General features: G+C 54.6%; 1 protein-coding gene across 1 annotated transcript; it reads right to left on the bottom strand.

Moving 5' to 3' along the window:
• Positions 1-3,481: 3,481 nt before the first annotated feature.
• Positions 3,482-19,965, bottom strand: HIP1R (huntingtin interacting protein 1 related). Its single transcript, XM_082774102.1, has 31 exons — positions 19,821-19,965; positions 16,005-16,068; positions 15,478-15,620; positions 15,215-15,271; positions 14,825-14,905; positions 14,615-14,691; positions 14,217-14,278; positions 13,032-13,172; positions 12,780-12,837; positions 12,617-12,692; positions 12,288-12,425; positions 12,080-12,211; positions 11,589-11,772; positions 11,410-11,498; positions 11,027-11,143; positions 10,545-10,646; positions 10,182-10,376; positions 9,838-9,985; positions 9,543-9,629; positions 9,157-9,264; positions 8,873-9,009; positions 8,131-8,241; positions 7,945-8,003; positions 7,622-7,652; positions 7,426-7,488; positions 6,808-6,908; positions 6,299-6,404; positions 5,370-5,493; positions 5,214-5,275; positions 4,870-5,073; positions 3,482-4,787 (listed from the first exon to the last, which is right to left on the bottom strand). The coding sequence occupies exons 1-31, from the start codon at positions 19,911-19,913 to the stop codon at positions 4,740-4,742; spliced, it is 3,198 nt and encodes a 1,065-aa protein (XP_082630228.1). The 5' UTR covers positions 19,914-19,965; the 3' UTR covers positions 3,482-4,739.
• Between the last annotated feature and the right edge of the window lie 578 nt (positions 19,966-20,543).

Genomic DNA, 20,543 nt, shown 5'->3' with positions numbered 1-20,543 from the left:
TGTCATGTTCCCATTGCGGCTTCCTTCAATCACGGTGGAGATAATGCTCATGTTTTTTAATACTAATGATGTATATACATCACATGCAGTTGTAGCTGAATGTGGAACTTAAATTTACAGGAAAATAACTGCTCATAATAAATCCATTGTTCGTATTTTTAGTGACTGGATATACACTGTGTGTGCAGCTGATACAGGACATGTATACTCAGGTTCTGCACATCTTAATCATAGCGAAGAGGTGGGTGGGCTGTTTTGCCAGGTCAAATCTCTGCAGTTTTGTTTCCTGCACTTCCCTAGAACAGTGGAAGTGTCTAGTCTTGGCCTGGAAAAGCTGAGAGAAGGGGGAAGCCCGCTTTTATTTGTTAATAGAGGAAAAACTTAGATTTCAGCCAAGTGAGGAGAAATGAGTCAACCAAAATTATTTAGGAATATGAGTCAGAGAGCAGAAAGAACCTGATGTAATTTTCTGTAATATCTGTCGTTTTAATAACAATGTTAAATAGAAGTCCTGCTGCAGAATAACTGAGGATAATATATGGGAGAAAATCCCTTTAAAATTTTTTTTTCCTTTTTTCTTCTTGATGTGTTCCATTTGTGGTGGCTGCAGAGATTTGATCACCTTCTGCTAATGCAGAAATAGGGAACTACAACTACAGAAAGCTTGCTGTGCTGACTCAGTGCAGGTGGGCGAGGGAAGGAGGTGGTGTTATGTAAAAGCTGCAGCTCCTTAACGCGGCTCTCCTAAGAATCTGCAGCAACGCCCGTGGTTTGAAGGTGTGCACCAAGCCTCAAGAAGTGCCTGTTCCAAAATGGGGGTGTTCAGATGCCCTTCCATGGGGCCACCGTGTGCTAAACCATTGATCTAGGTGGGATCGTTCCTTAGCCAAAGGAGAGAAAGCCAGTGCGGTGAGATGCTGCCAGGTAGGGGACCCACATGTCGGTTGTGTAACTGATAACAACAAAAAAAAAATTAACACAAAAGGTGCAAGTGATGTGTTGGTGACACAGGTAGTGTTTCATGTCTTGAGCCCTCCCTTCTCTTTGGAAGCTGGCTTTGGAGGTCACACAAACCTATACACGTCCTTCTGTAACACTTGTTCCTCTAATTTGAGTCCTCTTCCAGTTGTACATTAATCAACCCCGACAGAATCTTCTATAGGTTTGCCTGTTTACTTCTGAGTCTTTGCCACTGTGACTGAAGCACGGGCTGCTTTTTAGACTGATTTCTTTCGAGAGAATTTCTCACCTGAAGCTTCAGTGAAGCTTTATGACACTCGTGTGCTCCGGCTGACTGTGCTGTGGAAATGTTATGCTGTCTTTTAGGGTGCTCTGTGTGTGCCTGTGTGTGTGTGTGTGTGTTAGCTGTCTCACACTACCAGTGATGTTTTGCAAGGGCTATATACAGCCTCTTTGCATCGTGCTGTTTTAAATTAAGCCAGCTGACCCCAGGGGTGTTTGTAAAATGTCTGTCTTGGCTGAGATTTCTTTCCTTCCCAAGTAATTTTCCCAATTGGGCCATTCAGGGAATGCCTGTGCCAAGAACAGTGTTGCACAGAAGCATTTACCTGGTGCCCTGAAGGTTAGGCTCAGAAGGGAAATAACCCACCCCGCAAGTGGGTGGCGGCTGCTCACAGCTTTAAGGGCTCTTAAAAACATTTTTACAGAAGTTTCTTTCTTACCTGATTTCCTAGAGCTTGTAATGGCAGCGTTTTCTATTTGTGTGCTTACTTTCAATGGAGTTTTTCTTCTTAGTGATCTGGGGGACTTGTGTTTTCTAAACCTCGCTCTCTCTAGCAGTGCAGGTACTCAATTTCAGCTGCTTTGTGCGCTCACATCCAAACTCATTTGTGGTTACACGAGGTTTGGCTGCCGAGGAAGCCAGAGGGTGGGGGAGAGGAGGGCTTCAATAAGAGGCTGCTTGAAAACTGCTTCAAGAAAAATAAACTGCACTGAACTACCCTTGGTAGGAGGGAGCAGACTGTCATGTTTCACATCTTTCTCTTGGTTATTTTCCACTGTTTTTGTCGCAAGTAGTGAGTAAAATTTGTTCTCGGCACAGTTCTAAGCATCTTCCTTGCTCTACGGATACAATAATGGCATTTAAAACTCATTAGCAAATTGGATCCTGTACAGCAGGGCGTCTTGATGGAATCTTAGACTAAACCTTTGCATAGACAGTTTGTGATGTGGTTTGTTTATTTTTTTTTTTTTCATGACTGCTATGACTAGAAAATACTTTCCAAAAAGAATGGGAATTGAGGCAATCTTAAAATGGACAGCAAGCTTAATTTTGATATAAAACTACTTTAGTACGTAAGTTTTGTTTTAAATGGCATTTGGGGCTAGTGTGTGCTGTTATTTTTTTTGACTTTGTACATGCTTGCATGGGTCACTTTACCTGCAGCCTCTGCAAGTATTGATTTAAGTAAACCATAATGAAACAGCAGCGTTGTTGAACAAGTTCCATTCACCCATAGGACTGCTTTTAAAGCCAATATCGCTTTGCTTTTGAATTCTTTAAACTTTAAATAGAGCTGTGGCTAGATTTACGGTAGCGCAATTTGAAAGTTAGCATTCTTGATTAATCAATATTTCCATTATGAGATGTGCTGGTGTGAGTGGCCAGGGTGACGTCAGTCTCCCAGCAAATACAGCTTTATCACTGCCTATAAATAGACTGCAAGCTACCGCAGCAAGCACTTCCTTGTGTGAAGAGAAAGGGTTTCAGGAAGAAACGAAACTTAGAAGTACAGGGCTGGCCACGGTTGGTGCTGTAACGTGACAGCACGGTGTGGTATTTATTGGTCACCCAATAAACTAAAGCCTTTCCTCCAGTGCTGCTGCAGATAAGAGGTTCGCTTTGCCTTCCAGGGAAGAATGTGCCTTGTCAGGCTGCGGAAGCACTCCCTGTAGCTTGCAGGAGTCAACTAGTTGCTCATTTTGCCCAGTGACACCAGTATTTAACAAACACCAAAGCCCATTTTCAAGATGTGGGCTCTTCTTTACGGGTATGATTGGTTGGGAAAGAATTACAGCTCACTGCGCTGCCAGGGTGGGTTGTTTATAACCCGATAATATGGTTTGTGATGTGTAACCTCAGGAAACTTAGGTCTTCAGGAGGCAGCGACACTATTGAATAATAAAATGCTTTCTAAAGGTTTCATTCTTTAGATATAGAAAGTTGTAATTCTAACAAACAGCTTCACAGTCTATTTTTAATGGTGAACTACAGGCTTTGTACTGTGGCTTGTATGAAATTTTATAATTGCTTTAGTGATTTAGTCCTTCATGAGGAACTGGATGAAAATGTTGATTCTACGTTTTTTTTGTGTTTTTTTTTTAATGGCCCCTCACACTGCTCCTCTTAGCTACATGGGTGCTGTGCTCACCCTCTCATGGGTGTCTTTGCTTGAGGTGTCCATGGGTGCACCTGAGTGAAACTCAGCCCTGCAGAATAACTGAGATTCCTTGAAACATCCCCTTTCTGTCATCTGAAGGCTGAAGAAAGCGGAAGCAATTTCAAATAAATTGTCAGTAACCTTGAGGTTTGCCAAAAACTTCCCTGTTGACTTTGGGCGGGTGCCCTGCAGCCGGCAGCAAGCCCTGGGTGCAGGTGCCCGCCCTGTGCCTTCAGCCACAGCTTTCATTGCAGGTATGATCTGCCACAAAGCCACTGTGGCTCAAAACCCTTCGTGGTATCTTGTTCCTGCCCATGGGGGCCCAAAGGGGCAGCGAGGAGCCTCTCTCTCACGGCCACATCTCACCCATCCCACCCCTGTACCATCACTGAACTCCCCCGAGGCACTTCCCCACCAGGGGGCAACTCAGCACCTGCTGGAGCACCCCTTTAGTGCCAACCCCACCGCTGCCCAAGCATCACACCTCGTTTAAATATTGCTGCTTTAATAATCTACATCATGGTAGTAGTTCAAAGAGAAGATACAGCTGATTACGTTTCCTCTGCCCCCCGTCTTTTCCCATCAGCGTTCCCTTATTGCTGCAGACTTCGCCACGTTTAACGTCCCCTGGCTCCTGCAGGCCACGGTTAGGTTTAATTCTGCTAATTATCTTACATATAAAACATAATGCAACTGATCCCCTGCTGTTGCTGTAGTAATACAAAATAGAAAAGGAAATAAAAATGTTTATATCCTTATTGCCAGTGTGTCAATACCTGCTTTTTCCCTTACAAAACGTTCCTCACGCCTGTTAAAGCTAAATTCCCCTTCTCTGCTGAGAGCTGATCCCAAGGTAAAACAAAGTCAAATTATTCCTGAAAAAGGGGAATTTAAAAAAACAGTTGCAAGAAAAGCCCAGCAGTTTCCTACTTCAAAAACATTTCACAGTTCTTTGAAAGGGTCTAAGCAGTACAGTAGAGAGCTACATTTACTGAAAATGTCTAGAGCTGATAAAAAATAAAATAAAATCAACCCAAAAGAATCCCAAATTAAGTTAAACTGGGCGAGCTGCTCAGCAGGCCACGAGGAGGGTACCCTGCACTGCTTGGGGAGCTGCAGGATCCCAACAACTCTACTGATAGGAACTGAGTGAAAAAAAATAAAAGTCACTTTAAAAAAAAAAAATCCAGTTTCTCAGGCCAGGCAGGGAGGAGACCCCCGCGCACGAAGGCACACCAGTGCAGAGGCAAGGCGATCTGTTTAAAACACAGACATAAGAGCGTTGCTGTGGCTGCCCCCACCCCGGGGCTGGGCCCCAGCTCCGTCCCCTCGGTCCCACTAGAAGTTGACGGCGTGCGCCCGGTGCAGGCTGGCGTCTTGCTCAGGCTGCAACGAGAGGGGACAAAGCCAAAGATCAGGGCATAAACATGTCCCCAGCCCCGTGTCCCCCCTCTTCTGATGTCCCTACCTCTCTGTCTGGCCCCGGGACGTGGCCGGGTTTCTGAGCCAGGGCTGGCTTCTTGAGGATGCCTCTCCTGGGGGCTGGTGCTGGCCGGGCCTCCCCATCCTCTGCCGCATCGTAGCCGCCAGCCAAGGCGTAGTGCTGCTTCCTCAGCTCGCCCAGGCGCACCCGCTCGCCCTCCAGACACTTCTCCAGCTCCAGCACCTTTACCTGCACCACAAGAGCACGCTTGGTCCTCATATGCCCAGCAACAACAACCACAGAGATGCAATAACCCCCCAAAATGTTGTACTGCCCCCTCCAGAGGGAATGGAATTAGCCCTCATTTCCTCCCCATGCGGAGGCTTTACCTGCGTCTCCATTTCTTCCTTCTTCAGCTTGATGAGGGACATGCCTGAGAAGTCCATGGTGTCTGGAGAGAAAAGCGGGGGGGGGTGTTTACTAGGCCAGGAAAGAACCAAGGGCTTCAGCTTTTAGCTTTCCCTTCCTGCTTTACCAAACCTCACCTTTGTCCTCGATCTGTTCCTGCCCCGTCCTGGTGGAAGCCACCACGTTGGCCGCCATCTCGTTGACGTTGCGTGAGCACTCCTGGAGCTTGCTCAAGTTCCTGCTGCTCTTCTCAGCTTTCACCTGCAACGAACACACAGATGGCCGCGGGTCCCCAGCGTGGCCCCAGAGCCTGCAGCTCAGGGGCAAGGGTGCACAGTGAGGCAGCCAAATCCTGCACGGGAGCAGGGACACCAACCACACCACGTTACAGTGGCCTAACTGGGAATGACAACCTAGATGTGAAAAGGACAGATGGACTTGCTGATCCCATCAGGGACAAGGTGACCTCCTTCAGCCTGGAGACACTAAGCCACCTCTGCTCCCACGTGAGCCAAGGACACACGAACAAGCAGCACTGGTGCACAGATAATTTTTTTACAACCCCGTTCTTCATTTTAACATCATCTGCCACAAAAAGCAGTCTCGGCCCACCTCCCTCCAACTCTCTGCTCACTGAAACCTCAACACATCTCCGTCACCATGAAGAAGAAAGGTGGTAAGGACCGAAATTCATCCCTCTCAATGCTGCCTCCTGCAGTAGCTCTCCCTGGGTTCCTCACTAGTTATTAACATTTTCTTTACATAATCAGCTGGGCAGGAGGAAGATGGGAGGTTTTACACCTCTCATTAGAGGCAAGCCCTGTGAGGTGTGGGAGCATTCATGCAGGTGAAGACACATATTAAAAGCAGAAACCAACTTGAAAATAATAATCCCCTTCCAATTTTAATAATCCCCTTCCAATTAAGAGCTTCCCTTCCCTGGGAAGGAGGCCATGGGCAGGACTGCCATGCACCAGTGCCTGAGAACAGCCCTGGAACAAAACGATGGGAACAAAAGGACAAAACCTGCCACGTGGTGTGCAGCCAGCCCTGCTGGGATGCTCACCTTGGAGGCAGCTACCAGCTGGGCCGTGCTGGCAGCGATTTCATGGGAGCAGACGATCAGTTCTTCGTATTTGCCTGTGTGCAGGACAACTCTGTCTGCTGACTCTCTGCAGTTGGAAGAGAGAGCGTGTAAGAGACACTTGCCTCGCACTGCAGCACAAGCGGGGGCTTTTTGCCTCCCACTATACCCTCAGAAATCAGCATCAGATGCTGAAACCACAGCTTTGTCTGGTTATTTAAAGCTCATTTACAAAGCAAACTGCTCAAACCCCAGATCCAGAAGTTTTAGATGGGGATAAAACACCACAGGAGGCAGGATTGTGCCCCTGCAATAGAGTGGACAAGATATTTAAATCTTGTAGGGGCTTTTTCCAAACAAGCCCCTACATTTTCCACACTAGCACAGCTCAGGACGTGGTGCCCTGACCCCAACCACCCACACACGACCACCCCAACAGCCAGGGAGTATCCGAGTGGGGTAACGGCTGCGTTCTGCAGCTGGACACCTACACAAGCTGTGTGGCTCCCCAGCCCACCGCCTTGGAGGCAGAGATCAGCCCTTCAGTCCAGCGCGAGTTCTTGGCGTAAAACTCCTGAGTTGTTGCTGCCCCCTGTTGTTATAAGAATATTATGGCCTGCATTAGCTTCTTTCTACCATATAAATGTATAATAAATCCATAAATCATTAAAATCCACCAAAAAATCCTCATACGATATAACAATGTATAAAGCCATAAATAAAGCCGTATTTTAAGCCATATATAAAGCCATAAATCAAGGGATGAGCAGCATTTCTGTGCCCTTCAGGTTGCTCTTATTGGCCTACTTAAATATGGACCAAGAAAACTAACTTTGGAACCTTGAGACTGTGAATTTGGTTTGGGTTTAGGACACTTCTGGGCCATCATCTTTAGATGGACAAAGCTTTGTAAGGTCTGCAAAGAGCACGGGGCTGAGCAGCCCATCTCCAGCCAGCAGGGCTGCAAATGTGCCACTGATGGGGGAAAGTGAGAAATTCAGCTGGTGTTTCTGCAAATTGTGGGAAATTCTGCAATTGTTTCTGCAAATTGGGGGAAATTGTGGGTATTTCACGTCAGTGCACGGGGATGAACATAGGGGAGGACTTACCCGGCCACTCTCTACTATTTCCTTCTGTAAGTTTGTGGATGTCATTACAAGAAGTCTGATGGCCTGGAACGAGGAAGAACAGGTTTTGGTGTTTGATGCGGATTTTATACAGAAGGATCAATTTTGCCAGTGGTGGGAAGTGAAAGTTTTGTGCAGTTTGTGACCCCCCGAGAAGCTCAGCTCCTGCAGTACTGACCTTCATGAGGTCCGTGCAGGAGTTCAGAATCCTGTAGGGAAACAAGAAAAAGGGTTGAGCATCCAGGAGAGCCCTCTTTGGCCTGAGTTAACGAATTAGTTTTTTCAGAGACCAGCCTGCTGAAGGTTACCTTTAAGCAGCCCACAGAGAAGCTATCAAATATTAACTTAGACGTGCAATATGAAGGCCCACCCTTCATAAGGCAATTTTATGCTTAGCATTAGAAAAATGCAGGTCCAGAGTGCACGTGAGGCTTCAGAACACCACCCAGCCCCACTGTTAGAGCCGCTGCAGGACCGAAATGGCAATCCCCCAACACTCACCGCTCGTTCACTTCGAGTTTGATGCCAGAGCTTTCGTTCCTGGCTCGGCTCATCATCTCCTGTTGGGAAATGGGAAAGGGAAGGTGGGACACCACGCTGCTGCAAGCAGGGCTCAGGAGGAGGGGAGACACCAGGGAGGAGTGGACATTTTGCTGCCCAAGGGCCCATCCCACGGCTTTGTCTCACCTCTATCCTCCTGACAGCATCTTCAATTGCCGCGGAGGTGGAGGCCATCTCCTTCTCAACCATGTCCCCTAGCTCTTCCTGCTTGATGTCCAAGCTTTTCGGTCTCAGCTCCTGCCAGAGGAGGCAGCAACAGCCAGGAGGTTTTCAGCAGAGGAAGAGAAGAAAGTATTTGTAAGGAATAAAACCACAGAAGGCATTGAATTTGTTTTTTTCTCCCCTAAATAAATAAAGCTGCAAGAGCAGCACTCTGCAAGCAGCAAGGGCAGAGTCCCTTAGGTCAGCACCTTGCAGCAAACACGACGCAAGGACCTCAGAGGTAGGAAATGTCCCAAACCAAGTTGGCAAAACACAAATACAGGTGCAGTTTGGCAGAGCTAACATGGCAGAGCTCTAGAGAGCTGATGGCCTTTGAAATTCGCAGTATTTTAATGGAAAAGACTAACAGGAGGCTTCAAGAAACATCTGAAAGCTGGGAAATTTGATATCTCAGGAGTATACCACAGGGGTACTGAGCTGAAAGACATCAGCTGATCTGAGGGTGACCATCCCCATGCATCAGGAAGTGTCTCAGTGCTCAGAAAATGTACCAGAACCTGCAGGTCACTGGGACAAACTACCCCAAAGTGCTGACTCCAAGCCAGCATCTCCAATTTCAGCTCTGGGCAACAGGAAAAGCCACATTTCCTTTTTTTTTTTTTTTTTTTTTTTTTTTTAAAGTAAAAACCAGCTCTCCATCATCTACCTGGGCCAGCCCCAGGACACCCTGCAGTGCCCGCCGCACGTCCCCCAGCTCAGCACACCCCAGCGTCTGCTTGTCCTTCAGCTGGCCAAGGTAGTCCAGGCTCCGCTGCCCGCAGTCCCGGCACGTCTCCGTCAGCCCTGGGGAGAGGACAGGTTGGTGGCGGGCTCCTTGCTGTGCAGGGATGTCCCATGTTCACCCGATGAAGGGTCCAGCACCAAAAACAGCACCAAAACCAAACCCCCGTGAGCACAACCCCACCCAGAGCATCTGCTGCATCCACTCACGGTCAGCGTGGTCAGTGGGAGCCAGGTGGGACGTGGCGCTGCCGTTCACGATGGTGTCGGCTGTTAGGTGGGCGAAGAGAGACAGAGCCCCCACCAGCGCTGCAGCATCTGCCAGCAGGAGAATAAGGTCAGGGACAGCCAGCCCAGGGCACTGTCACCCCCTCAAAGGCAGCACAAGGGCTTGGAGAGGTTGGCGTTGACCCCTCCAGCTTGCAGGTGGCTCCTCAAACGAGCACGTGGGGACCCACCAGCTCCAGCCCCTGTGTCCTCCCCCCGCCACAGGCAGTGAATGCTTGCTGACAGCCCCAAAACGGCCAGGGGCTGCTGGATAAATATAAAATCACAGCAACATTCAAGCAACGCTGCCAGTCCCGAGCCCCAGGTACCTGCCATGGAGGCCACGTACTGCGCGTGCCCGCTCTCCAGCGCATCCGTGGACTCCAGCGCCGCCTCTGCACGGCTGAGCAGGTAATCTGCAAGGAATTCAGCTTCGTTAGGATCACGGAATGGTTTGGGTTGGAAGGAACCCTTAAAGACCAGTTCAGGAAGAGCTAAAAAATCCCCACTCTGGAAGTCAGACCCCAAACTCCTCAGGTTCAATGTGTGGTGGGAGAAGATGCCTGGGGGAAGCGGAGATGCCACGTTACCTGTCTCAGGGGGACAGGGGGCTGCAGGACATACCTGGGGAGCTGGTGCAGCGGACGTGCAGGGGGTCGTCCAGCTTGGCCACCGCGTCGCGGAGGATGCCCTCAGCCTCCCGCACTGCCTCTTGCAGGATGCCAAACTGCTCATCCAGCAGCTTCTGCTGCAGGCTCTGCTCCTGGTTGCTCTGTGGGGTGGGAGGGAGGTGTGGGCACGCGGCTGGGGCACAGCAACCCCATCACCAAGAGTCCCTTTTGTAGGATTAGAGGCCAGCATCCCGTGCTGCAAGTCCCATCCAGATGGCTGCATCGGCAGCAGATTGGCAGAGCCCCCCAAATGCTCAGCACCCTCCCCAAAACCGAGCGAGGGGCGCAGCACCGTACCTTCTCCAGGAGCTTGCCCTGCAGCTCGCAGATCTCCCTGCTGGCCTTGTCAGCCTCCTGGCTCAGCTGCAGCTCCTTCTCCTGGACAAGGCTGCGCGTGGAGAGCAGCTCGCGCTCCTTCTCGCTCACTGAGCGCCTCAGCTGCTCCTTCTCAGCCTGCAGGGTCTCCAGCTGGGCACTGAGCTCCGTGCCTGCCTGTCAGGAGGGCCAGGAGACGCCTGTCACCCACGGGTCATCACCCCACAGTTACAGAAGGGGCTGAGAACGTGCTCAGCTTGTGACACCGATGGGCTGGACCCACACTGAGGGACCCCGGTGAGTTTGCTCTTGGGCTCAGCGGGGATTTGGGTGCTCCCCGGGTACCTGCTTGGCGTGGCTGAGCGAGCTCTGCGCCTGGTCCAGCTCGTCCCGCCGAGCATCCAGCTCCCGCCGCAGCTGCTCCATCTGCACGCTCTGGTCCTCCAGCTGCAACCAAAAAACCCGCGCCGGGGCTCAGTGGAAACCAGCCTGGTGGTGGTTTGTGGGAGCAGGATGGTGTCTGGGGGTCTTGGAACAGGGGGGCTGAAAGGGCTGGAGTTTGGGGAGCAACCCCCAGGTTGCTGGAACGAAAGCAACTGAACCCAGAGGTTTGGAGCGCAGCATTTTCTTGGGGGAAGAAATGGCAGATTTGGGCAAGAAGCGAACAAAGCACACATCAAATAACACCGTGATAAAGAGCTGTGGGAGCTCCTTCCCTCCTGGACCAGGCATTGTCCCCAGCCACCTCCCCATGTGCCACGTGCCCCGGGCTGGGATGGGCTCCATGCGTGGCCGGGGCAGGACCTGTGGCCCCACGGCTTGCTCACCTTCATCTCTGCTTCCCGCTTGACCTGCTCAACCTGAAACTCCAGCTGCTCCTTGACTCGCGCCACCTCCTCCTGGCTCTGCTGTGTCACCGTCAGCTGCTTGGCCGTGTCAGCGTTCTGTGCAGGGACACGGGGCTCTTTCAGAGAGGTGACCCTCACCGCAAAACCACCTCCACCCTCCCTCTGCCCAAATCGTGGCTGGGGCAATAGGGGCGATGCCTTTTTCGTGGCATCCAATATGTTGGCTGGTGGCGGACATGAATTTAAGGGGTGCTCGGGGGGCTCTGAGTGCAGGAGGATGGAATCGACGCAGGGTTGGGCTGGGGGGACACAGTGACAGGGGGACAAAGGCAGCATCTGGTCCTTGCAGACAGTGGTGTTACCTTCCTCAGGAGCTCGGCGTGGGTGTTGATGAGCTCGCTGTGCTTCTCCTTCAGCTTCGTGTAGCGAATCTCGGTGGCATTGGCTTTCTCTGGAGGGGGTGAGAACACATCAGCGCCCGCTCCAGTGGCTTCCCGCAGCCCACGGGTGCTGCTGGGCGAAGCAGCTGCCCTGCACCTACTTTCTGCCTCGGCGCAGAGTCGCAGGGACCGGTCGCTGTCCTGCTTCACCTGCTGCAGCCTCTCCAGCTCGTCCCGGAGCTGCTCGTTGTCCACCAGCGCCTTCTGCTTCTGCTTGCGCTGCTCCTCCACCTCGCCCTCCAGGCTGTTCACCTGCGCCTTGAGCTGTGTGATGTACCGCTGCGCCTGTGGGGTCAAACAGTGCTTGGGTGCTGCCCCGTGGGGGTGCCAGCACCCCCTTTACCCCAAAAAAACTCCTTTCAAGTGCCCAGCTGTAGTTTTGGGCAAAGCAGCTGCAAGATGCCCCAGGAAAGTCTCCCCTTAGCACCCAAGGTTGTCCTCTGTCCCGTCTGCTTCCCTGGGAGCTGGCTGCTGGCACTGGGAGAGGTCCCAAAACAGGGCGCCAGGACCCCATGCCCCAATCCTGCCAGATCTCATCTGGGTTTCCCCACTACAGCATGGAAAAGCAGCTGCTCCCCCACCCAGCCTTTACCTCCAGCTTAATTTTCTCCATCTCCGCGCGGAGCGTGTCCACCTCCTTCTTCAGGCTCTCGATCTGCGCGTCCCTGTCATCCCGAATGCCGTTGGGCGGCCCGAAGGCTTGCTGAAATAAATCCGAGGTGACCTGGGGAGGACAGAGGGCGTCAGGCTGAGTCCTTGCCCCCCCCTCCATGGGTCTCTGCCCCTCCTCGTGCCCCCACCTGGGGCTCTGTGGTGGAAGCTGTGCTGATCTCGATGAGGCTCTCTGGCTCCTCGTCCTCAGGGGCTTCCTCGGGGATGACGACCACCGGCTTCACGTGCTCTGCCAGCGCGGACGCCCGCAAGAAGTTTGGGGGGTTCTGTGGGGACAAGAAGTCACGGTGACACCTCCATGGATTTTCGGGAGAGCCACGGGGAGGGAGGCGACCCCTCACTGCCACGAGGTGCTGGCGTGTCCCTCTGCAGCATCCTCAGGCCCCCTGGCTGTGGGGACACCCCCGTGCACCCTAAAAACCCTCTCAAACCATCGCATGCCGAAACCCCGCCGTACCTCTGGCAGCCGGGGGATCTGGATGAGCCGCTTGAAATACAGCATGTCGGAGGCTTTCTTAAAGAAGCTTTTGAGGCTGGAAGGGGGAATGAAAGAAAAATGGCTTGAAGGGGATGCGGGGAGGCTTGGAGGGACCCCAGTGCCCTGTGTCAGCCCCAGGTACCTGCGAAACTGCTCGTGGAAGCGGTCGCGGTGGCCTTGCAGGGTGTCGGCTGGCAGACCTGTGGCAACGGGAAGGGGACAGCAGTGGCTGCAAATTCTGCCCCACTCCAGCTGTGAATTTATTCCCACATGCCCACATCCCTCTGGCTACAAAGGCCAGGTGGGACCGGGAGGGACACAGGGCATCCCCGGGTGACTGCAGCGGCGGGGACGGGGGATGCAGTGAGGGGAAGTGTGGGGTGTGGGGACTCACAGGAGTGCAGCTTGAACATGAGCTTGACGGCGTAGTGGTAGAGGTGGCTGCAGTCCTGGATCACCTGGATGAGGGGGGCCAGGCGGCACTGCACCGCCGACATCTGCGAGAGTGCCATGGAGGTGTTGAGCTGCCGGAAAACTGGAGGGGAGAGCACGGTGAGGCGCCGGGGACGTGTTTGCAGAGCCACCAGGCTCCAGCCAGCTCGGCTTGATCATTAACCATGACAGCTGTGGCTTTGCCAACCACCATCCCGTGCTGCTGAGCAGGGAACAACCCCGCTCCGTGCAAGAAAAACACCCACAGGGACCTTGGTGGCAGAAGCAATGGGGGCTCAGCTCTGCCACGGATATCCCCGATCCCAAATAGGAGGAATTTAACCCGGGATGATAAATGGGCAGGACAGCTGGCATCGGTAATTGCCACCACAAGGGGTGGCCGGGAAAGGTGATGGTTTTTGCCCTGCAAAGAGCTGGGGCAGGATGCGAGGGCAGGGGACGGCACAGAAATGGATCCCTTCCCCTGGCAGAAATCCAGGCAGCGCATCGATTGACTTCTTCCCCGCTCAGCTTTGAAATATTTATGAATATAAATTCTCCGTATAACTGGGTCAGGAGGAGATGCGGATGGCTAACGAAGCCGGGAGCACGGCCTCACCGCTGCGCCCCGTTCTCCAGGGCAGCATCGTGCTCCTGATGTCTGATGGAGGGGAAGAAACCGCCTTATTTTTAAGCCATCTCAAAATTCCTGGAGAATGAGGCAAGGGAAGCAAACACGGGGCAGGGGCCACCAGCCCTGCTGGAGGTATTTCAACACGAGGAAATGAATATTTATAAAGGAACACAGCCTCCATGCTCTGCTTTGGGGGGTGGAAAGGATTTGGGTAATGCACACAATTAACATCGTTGCGCTGAAAAGGCACAAAAAGGCATTTCAGAACAGCGCTGTACAACGCTTTGCACTGCTCAGGTGTGCTAAAAATAACCACATTTCTGAAATATTTTCCTACAACTGCCTCTACAGAACATCGACAGGGAAACCAGCTGAGACACTCTCTCCAAAGACTCCAGGAAGAGGAGGAGGAGGAGGAGAAAGGACCCAAACTGGAACTTGCTTCCTGACCAAAGAGCGAAACTATTGCTCAAGAGCCCCGGGGCAGCCGGGAAGGACCTGCCTCCTCCTCACCTGACTCTGACAGCTTCAGCTCGCAGTCCAGGTAGTCAAACAGCTCCACTGTCAGCTGGAAGCTGCCAAAAGAAACAAACGGGTCACTGTGCAGCACGGATATCGTTGCTCCAGCTGTTTATGCTTGCTACAGGTGCTCCTACAGGACGCCACTTTTCCAGGCTGCATTTCCTCCCACTGAGTCCTTTTTTTCCCCCACCTCCCTCTGATCTACAAGACTTTGGTGTGTTTGCTCCCCGTGTTTACACTGTGTCTCATTGCTCTAGGAGAAACCAGGCACCGCTGAACCCTGACAGACAAGGGGTGATTTAAAAACACCGCCAGCTGCCTTTCATGAGGCCGTTTGGTTAGCACGATGCGCCCACCCGGGAGCACACTGCTCCCACGAGGACACTCACATGTTATTCACATCCGTCCCCGCCGTCTTTTCCAGCACCTCATCTGACACTTCGAGGCCCGGGGGGAACTCATGGTGCTTTGTAAAAGGAAAAAGAAAACAGCTGTTGCAGCTGGTAAATTTGCTGGTGTAGCACGTGCCCCTGAAAACCCCGCCGGGTGCCCCAGCAAGGAGGGAGCTCTGGGGGTGCAGACGCTGCGGAGGGTCTCACCTTGGCGTGGAAGGAGATCTTGGTGAGGAGAAGCCGCGTGTAGATGCTCACCAGCTGCCCGTACCGGTCGTGCAAATGGCCCTGATGAAGACACAAAGGGAAAATTGGGGTATCTGGAGCGATGCAGAAAACCACCTGCCGCCCACAGCAGCCCCACAGCTCTTGCCCTCTCCCACCTGCCCCTCGCTTCACCCACACCCACTGCCCAGCAGGTTATTTCTGCTGCTGGTTTGCTTTCCCCATGCACGTGATGCTTTTTGGCCCTTCCATCCCCTGCAGGTGCTCAGGGATCAGCCCCTGACCAAATCCCCTCCCCAGGGAAGTCCCAGCACCCACTCCCAAGCCCCCAGCGAGGCACCAACGTCTGATCTCCCCAGCTTTGCCACTTACCCACAGGTCTCCCACCTCGCGGATGTTGCTGCGGTACCGCTGGCAGTCCTGGAGGACCTAGGGGCAGAAGTGAGAGCAATGGAACAGGGATCCAGCTTCAGGATCCAGCCCCTCACAGCAAAACTCAAAGCTCAACCCCAAACGCCAGAGGCTGGGGAGGTTTCAGGGCTGGGAGCTAACGGGGTGCTTTGCCAAGGGATGCAACGTGCTTCCCCCCAAAAAGACCGAGCTGGTGGGAGGGATGTTTGGGAGGGAACACTCACATTGGGGTGGCCGTCACGCAGGACTTTGTGCAGGACGTGGCAGAACTTCCAGCTGAGGATGGAGCTGCTGGGCAGGGGCAGCCCGATGGCGTAGGACCAGAAGGTGAAGGCCCCCTTCTCATGGTGCGTCCCCAGGATGATCCCTTCCCGGCAGTCAAGGTCAACCAGCCACACACAGGGGGGACACGTTGTGGGCTCAGAGCTCACCGTGGGCTCAGAGGCCACCAGCACGGAGCTGTGCCCACAGACAAGACCCCGTTTATTTCTCCTGGCTGCAGGGTGCACCAGGGACTCCCACGTTTTCCTGCCACAAGCATTTCAAATCATCCCGTGGAGCATTTCCTTTGCATTTTCACTGATGGATGAACCTCCGAGATGCCACCCCAGCCAAGCTGTCCCACACCCCAAACCTCCTGCAGGAGTCCAAAACCCTCCTGCCCTGGCACCGCGCTGCTCAGAGGCAGCGGATCTCCTGCAGGGACAAGAACGGAGCTCCCACATCACCAAGCAGCTGAGGAAAAGGATACGGCGCACATGTTTCTCCTTCACCGGTGCCTCTTGAGTATTTATGGCCTTGCTGATGCTGATGGCCTGCAGGAGAAGGAGAGATGGGCAGTCAGCAGCAAACCTCGGGGCCACCCTGTCCCCAACCCGCGTCCCCCCCAACCAAAGAGCCGGGTGTGCTGCCAGCTGGGAGCAGCCCAACCACCCGGGGCTCTTTGGGACTACTCTGAATTTAATACCACGTTTGTCACTTCGAAACCCTTCGTGACACGCAAACCCAGGCTTTTTTGTCCCTGAACAAAGCAGCCTGTTGGAAGCCCTCCCCGTTCCCCGTCGGCGCATGGCTGGCGGCTCGACAAGAGCCGCTGGTACCCTCGGCTGGCCCGGTAAACACACGGCATTTTTGGAGCCTGAACTCAGCGCCGGCGAGCGGTACAGCACGAGAGCGAGATGCCAAATTCTCGGGTTGTTTGTGTAATCACAAGAAGCCTTTGAACCGGGTGTTTTTCCACGGCTTTGATGGCAGCCCCGCGGGCGAGCAGCTCCGGGAAAACGCAGCCCCTGAGCAAGGAGGGAGTAGGGCTGCGATGCCACGATCCGGAGCAGTGAGGTTAATGGAGAGGAGTGCCACATGCCGCCCTTATCAGGATGGTTATCTGTACATTAATGGATTTAATCGCACTTCAAATTATGGTTTGGTCCCAAAAATAGGAGCCAGACGCATCGCTCAGCTCACGCCGGGCTCCAAAACCGAGCTGCTGGGAACCACGAGGATTTTTCTCCGTCCCAGGCTCAGCTGAGCTGGGCTGCTCCGCCCTGGCACGAGCGCTGGGGCCGTGCCTGCGTCTGAGAGCCCTTTGTCACCGGTGCCTTCGCGGAGGAAAAACCAAGTGGCCAGGAAGGCAGGAAGCAAGCGCGCCGTTGGCGCTTGTGCCGGAAGGGAAACGCAGTCCCTCCCTGTGCACAGGCCATAAAACCTGCTCCAGCCTTACCTCCCGGCAGCACGCAGGTTTCCCGACACCAGCCCTGGGTTTGTGTCACCTGGTATTCTGCATGGTGAGAGGAGCTCATGCACAAGGAACTCGGTGCCCTGAGCTCCAGCACGCTGCCGTCCCGTCAAATATCAGCCGGGACCAGAAACTCACAGAGCTGATCCCCCCACAGGCATTATCAGCGCTCCTCGTCTCAGCATTTTGGGGCCGAGCAGCCCTCAGGACACAGGTGCAGGCTCTGGGGTTTGCATCGCCACCACTCAGCTGCAGGGGTGATGCTGAAGGCGTTAATGCCCCAAATTGCCCAAAGTGAGCCCAAAACTGCTGTGCCCGCAGCGATTTCGCTTTGGTTGTGCTCAGGGAAGCCCTGGCGTTCCCCTGCCATGTGGGTCAGTAAAGCGGCAGCAGAGTTAAGCTGGCAACTTGATGCAATCCTCTTAACCCCGAAGGTTAACGAGCCCCAAGGCTCCTAACAAGCCCCTAAGGGTGGTTTATTGCATCTTATCAGGGCGCTTTGCTCAGGGGGCAGCAGGGCAAAGCCGTCTCCTGCCCTGCAAGGAGTGACAGCAAGCTCAGCTCAAATCATCAGCAGGAGCCGGGCTCAGCCTTGATCCCCACGGGGTCGGGACAAGGGAAACACCACCAGGGGATGATCCATCCCAGGGGATGTGAACTCGTCCACTCATGTCTACCCAACAGGATGGGCTGGGACCAACCTGCCTGTCCCAAAACCAGCCTGCAGTCCCCATCGGTGCTGGTGGTTTTATTGCCTTGTTGCCCATGAGCCTGGGGGCTGCTGGAGAGGCTGGTTTCTTACTCAGTGATTCGGTGCTGAGGGCTGAACTGAGCTGATTTATATCCGGAGCAGGTGAGCAGCCCCCAGGCCACCTTCACCACTGCTGAGATGGGAGATGCCGCGTCCAGCTTGGTCCCAAATAAACCAAGGTAGCACCAAAATGATGCCCCTGCCCGGGGACAGTGACTTGGATGTGCTTCTGCTGCCTCCAAACCCCGGGCTGGCCAGGAAGTTCCCAAAAAAGTGGTTCAAAACAGAGACATCTGGAGATGGACACGTCCTGGTTGTGAGCGTGGGTGCACAAAGAGCCTGGCCGAAACCTTTATGCAACCTGCTGACGATTTCCCCATCGCCACCCCAGCGCTGACAGCTGGGGGGGGAGTCAGACCCCGAAACCTGCCTGCCTGCGGGCCCCGGGAACCCACATGGGCACAGCCCGAACACCTTACTCACAGCCCTCACGTACCAAGCTGGTGACTAAAGCTGGGATCAAAGCGCCCAAATGAAGGAGAATGGTTTACATCCACCCTTTCTTTCCAGGCTGCTTTTAATTACAGTGTGAACCTCTCCGCCCACGGCTCCCCCGAGCCCCGGCATCCTGCGGTGCCACAATCCCCACCCGGCAGGTGGATGCCAGGTCCCCACACCACGGCGGGGAGCGATTTTTGGCAGCAGGATGATTTTTGGCAGCAGGATGTCAGGCTGGAAACTTCCCCTGGGGCGACCCGGGGGCTGCTGGATCAGCTGAGCTACAGATCCTCTCCAGAGCTCCTTTCCTAACGCTTCTCCTCCCCAAATCATACCAGAAAAGTACCACTCAGAAGCCGTATGTGGATGCTTAGCTGGTTGGATTTTTACCTTCTGGCACATGTCTAAGAGAAGGAAGAACTTGGGCACAGAAAAACATGAGTTTTTCTTCCGATGACATTGCAATGTGAGCACCCAGCGGGGACAGCAGGCTCCCATGTCCCACACGCAGCCTCTCCGAGGGGGATGCCTGAACCAAGACCTCAAAAAGAACTTCCAGGAAAATTGTGTGGCCTCCAAACTGCCCACGAGCACCAGGCTCACACCAGGCCCAGCATCCCCACCTGCACCAGCGGCATAGGGCAGAGGCGATGGGGCAGTGCTCGGTTTCAGCCTCCCGCTGCCGCAGCACAGTGGGGGCATGAAATCCACCCCGCCACCAGCCTCAACCGCCCAGTGGCCATCCCCGCAGCTATAATTAGATGGAGAAGGCAGATCGATACCCCTGTAACGATGTTGGAAACATCCTGCTTAGGATGAAGCTTTTGTAGGACGCCTTGCAGCGAGTGAAGACGTGCGAGCGAAGTCGCATCCGTGTGGGGCCACGACGTGCTCGTACAATGCGACTTCTCTCTTGTGGCTTGGGCCAAGGAAAGGAAAAGCCGAAAGGGATGGAAGGAGGTGGAGGGACGTGCTCCTGCCCAGCCGGCGCAGGCTGCCCTTGGGTGCAGGAGGCAGCGCTCACGCTGTGGTGATTTCTCAGCGCTGCCCGGTGGGGCGGTTGAAGGAGACGGGTCCGGCAGGAGCAGGACTCGCCGGTTTTCCCATGTCGCTCCCCAACCCCAACCCCAACCCCAACAATCGCCGCTTCCCACCCAGCATAGCCGAGCACAACACCCGAAACCAGCACCTGCTCTTCGTGGGGGGGGAGCTCTCGGGGACCAAACCAGCCCGGGGACCGGGGCAGGGTGGGCGATGTGAGGGGAGAAAGGGGAGAACAACCCCGTGCTGCAGCCCGGTGCCCACCGGGGAGGACGGACAGACGGACGGCGGGTCCCCAAAGCCCGGTGGCCTCCAGGTTTCCCCCCACACACCCCCGGCCAGGCCCCTCGTGCAGCTCCGCTGCCCCACGGAGCCCCCACGGAGCCCCCACGGAGCCCCCACGGAGCCCCCACGGAGCGGGGCCGGTCCCGCAGCGCCCTCACCGCTCCCCTCACAGCCGGCGCCGCGGGGACGGGGACCGGATCCCCGGGATCCCCGATCCTCCCCCCACACACACCACAACCCCTTCCGCCTGCCCTTGCCTGGTTTTTGTCGAACTGCTCCCGCTCCGCTTCCAGGCTGTGCCCTGCTCGGCGGCTCAGCACCCGCGCCGGGACGCTCTTGATGCTGTTCATGGCGGGCCCCGCTCCGCGCACCGGGCTCCGCGCACCGCGCACCGGGCACCGAGCGAGCGGCGCCGCCCGCGGCTCCTCCCGGCCGCGCACTGCGCTCGGCCCCACGGCGCCCCCGGCGGCCGCCACACGCCTCTGCCCGGCCCCACGCGGTCCCACACGGCCTCACACGGTCCTAAACGGCCCCACACGGTCCCAAACGGCCCCACACGGCCTCACGCGGTCTTACACAGCCCCACGCGGTCCCACACGGCCTCACGCGGCCCCCTCGTCCTCGCCTCAGGGCGTTGGAGGCTTGTGCCCGAGCACCCTGACTGAGTTCTCCTATTTCCTTCATCCAGCCCCTTCACAGAAGAATCACAGAATCACTAGGCTTGGAAAAGGCCTTCAAGATCATCTGTTCTAAACTGTCCCCCTACCACCAATGTCACCCACTGAGCCATGTCCCCAAGCACCACGTCCAACCTCTCCTCAAACACCCCCAGGGACGGTGAAGCCACCACCTCCCTGGGCAACCCGTCCCAACACCTGCCTGCTCTTTCTGAGAAGAAATGTCTCCTCATTTCCAACCTGAACCTCCCCTGGTGCAACATGAGGCCTTTCCCTTTAGCACTACCACAAGTAACCTGCAAC

Source organism: Aythya marila (genome assembly GCF_965140915.1).
Source record: "Aythya marila genome assembly, chromosome: 17".
Classification (NCBI taxonomy): domain Eukaryota; kingdom Metazoa; phylum Chordata; class Aves; order Anseriformes; family Anatidae; genus Aythya; species Aythya marila.
This window is presented reverse-complemented; position numbering and strand designations above follow the sequence as displayed.

Bases quoted from the DNA above. Each gene is read 5' to 3' on its own strand.
- HIP1R (XM_082774102.1), bottom strand. From the start codon at position 19,913: ATGAACAGCATCAAGAGCGTCCCGGCGCGGGTGCTGAGCCGCCGAGCA. The intron at 15,621-16,004 runs GTATCCTTTTCC...ACTGCCGGGAAG, and splicing joins GAAGGAGAAACATGTGCGCC to GGATCATCCTGGGGACGCAC. The intron at 6,909-7,425 runs GTAAGTCCTCCC...TTATAACAACAG, and splicing joins AAATAGTAGAGAGTGGCCGG to GGGGCAGCAACAACTCAGGA.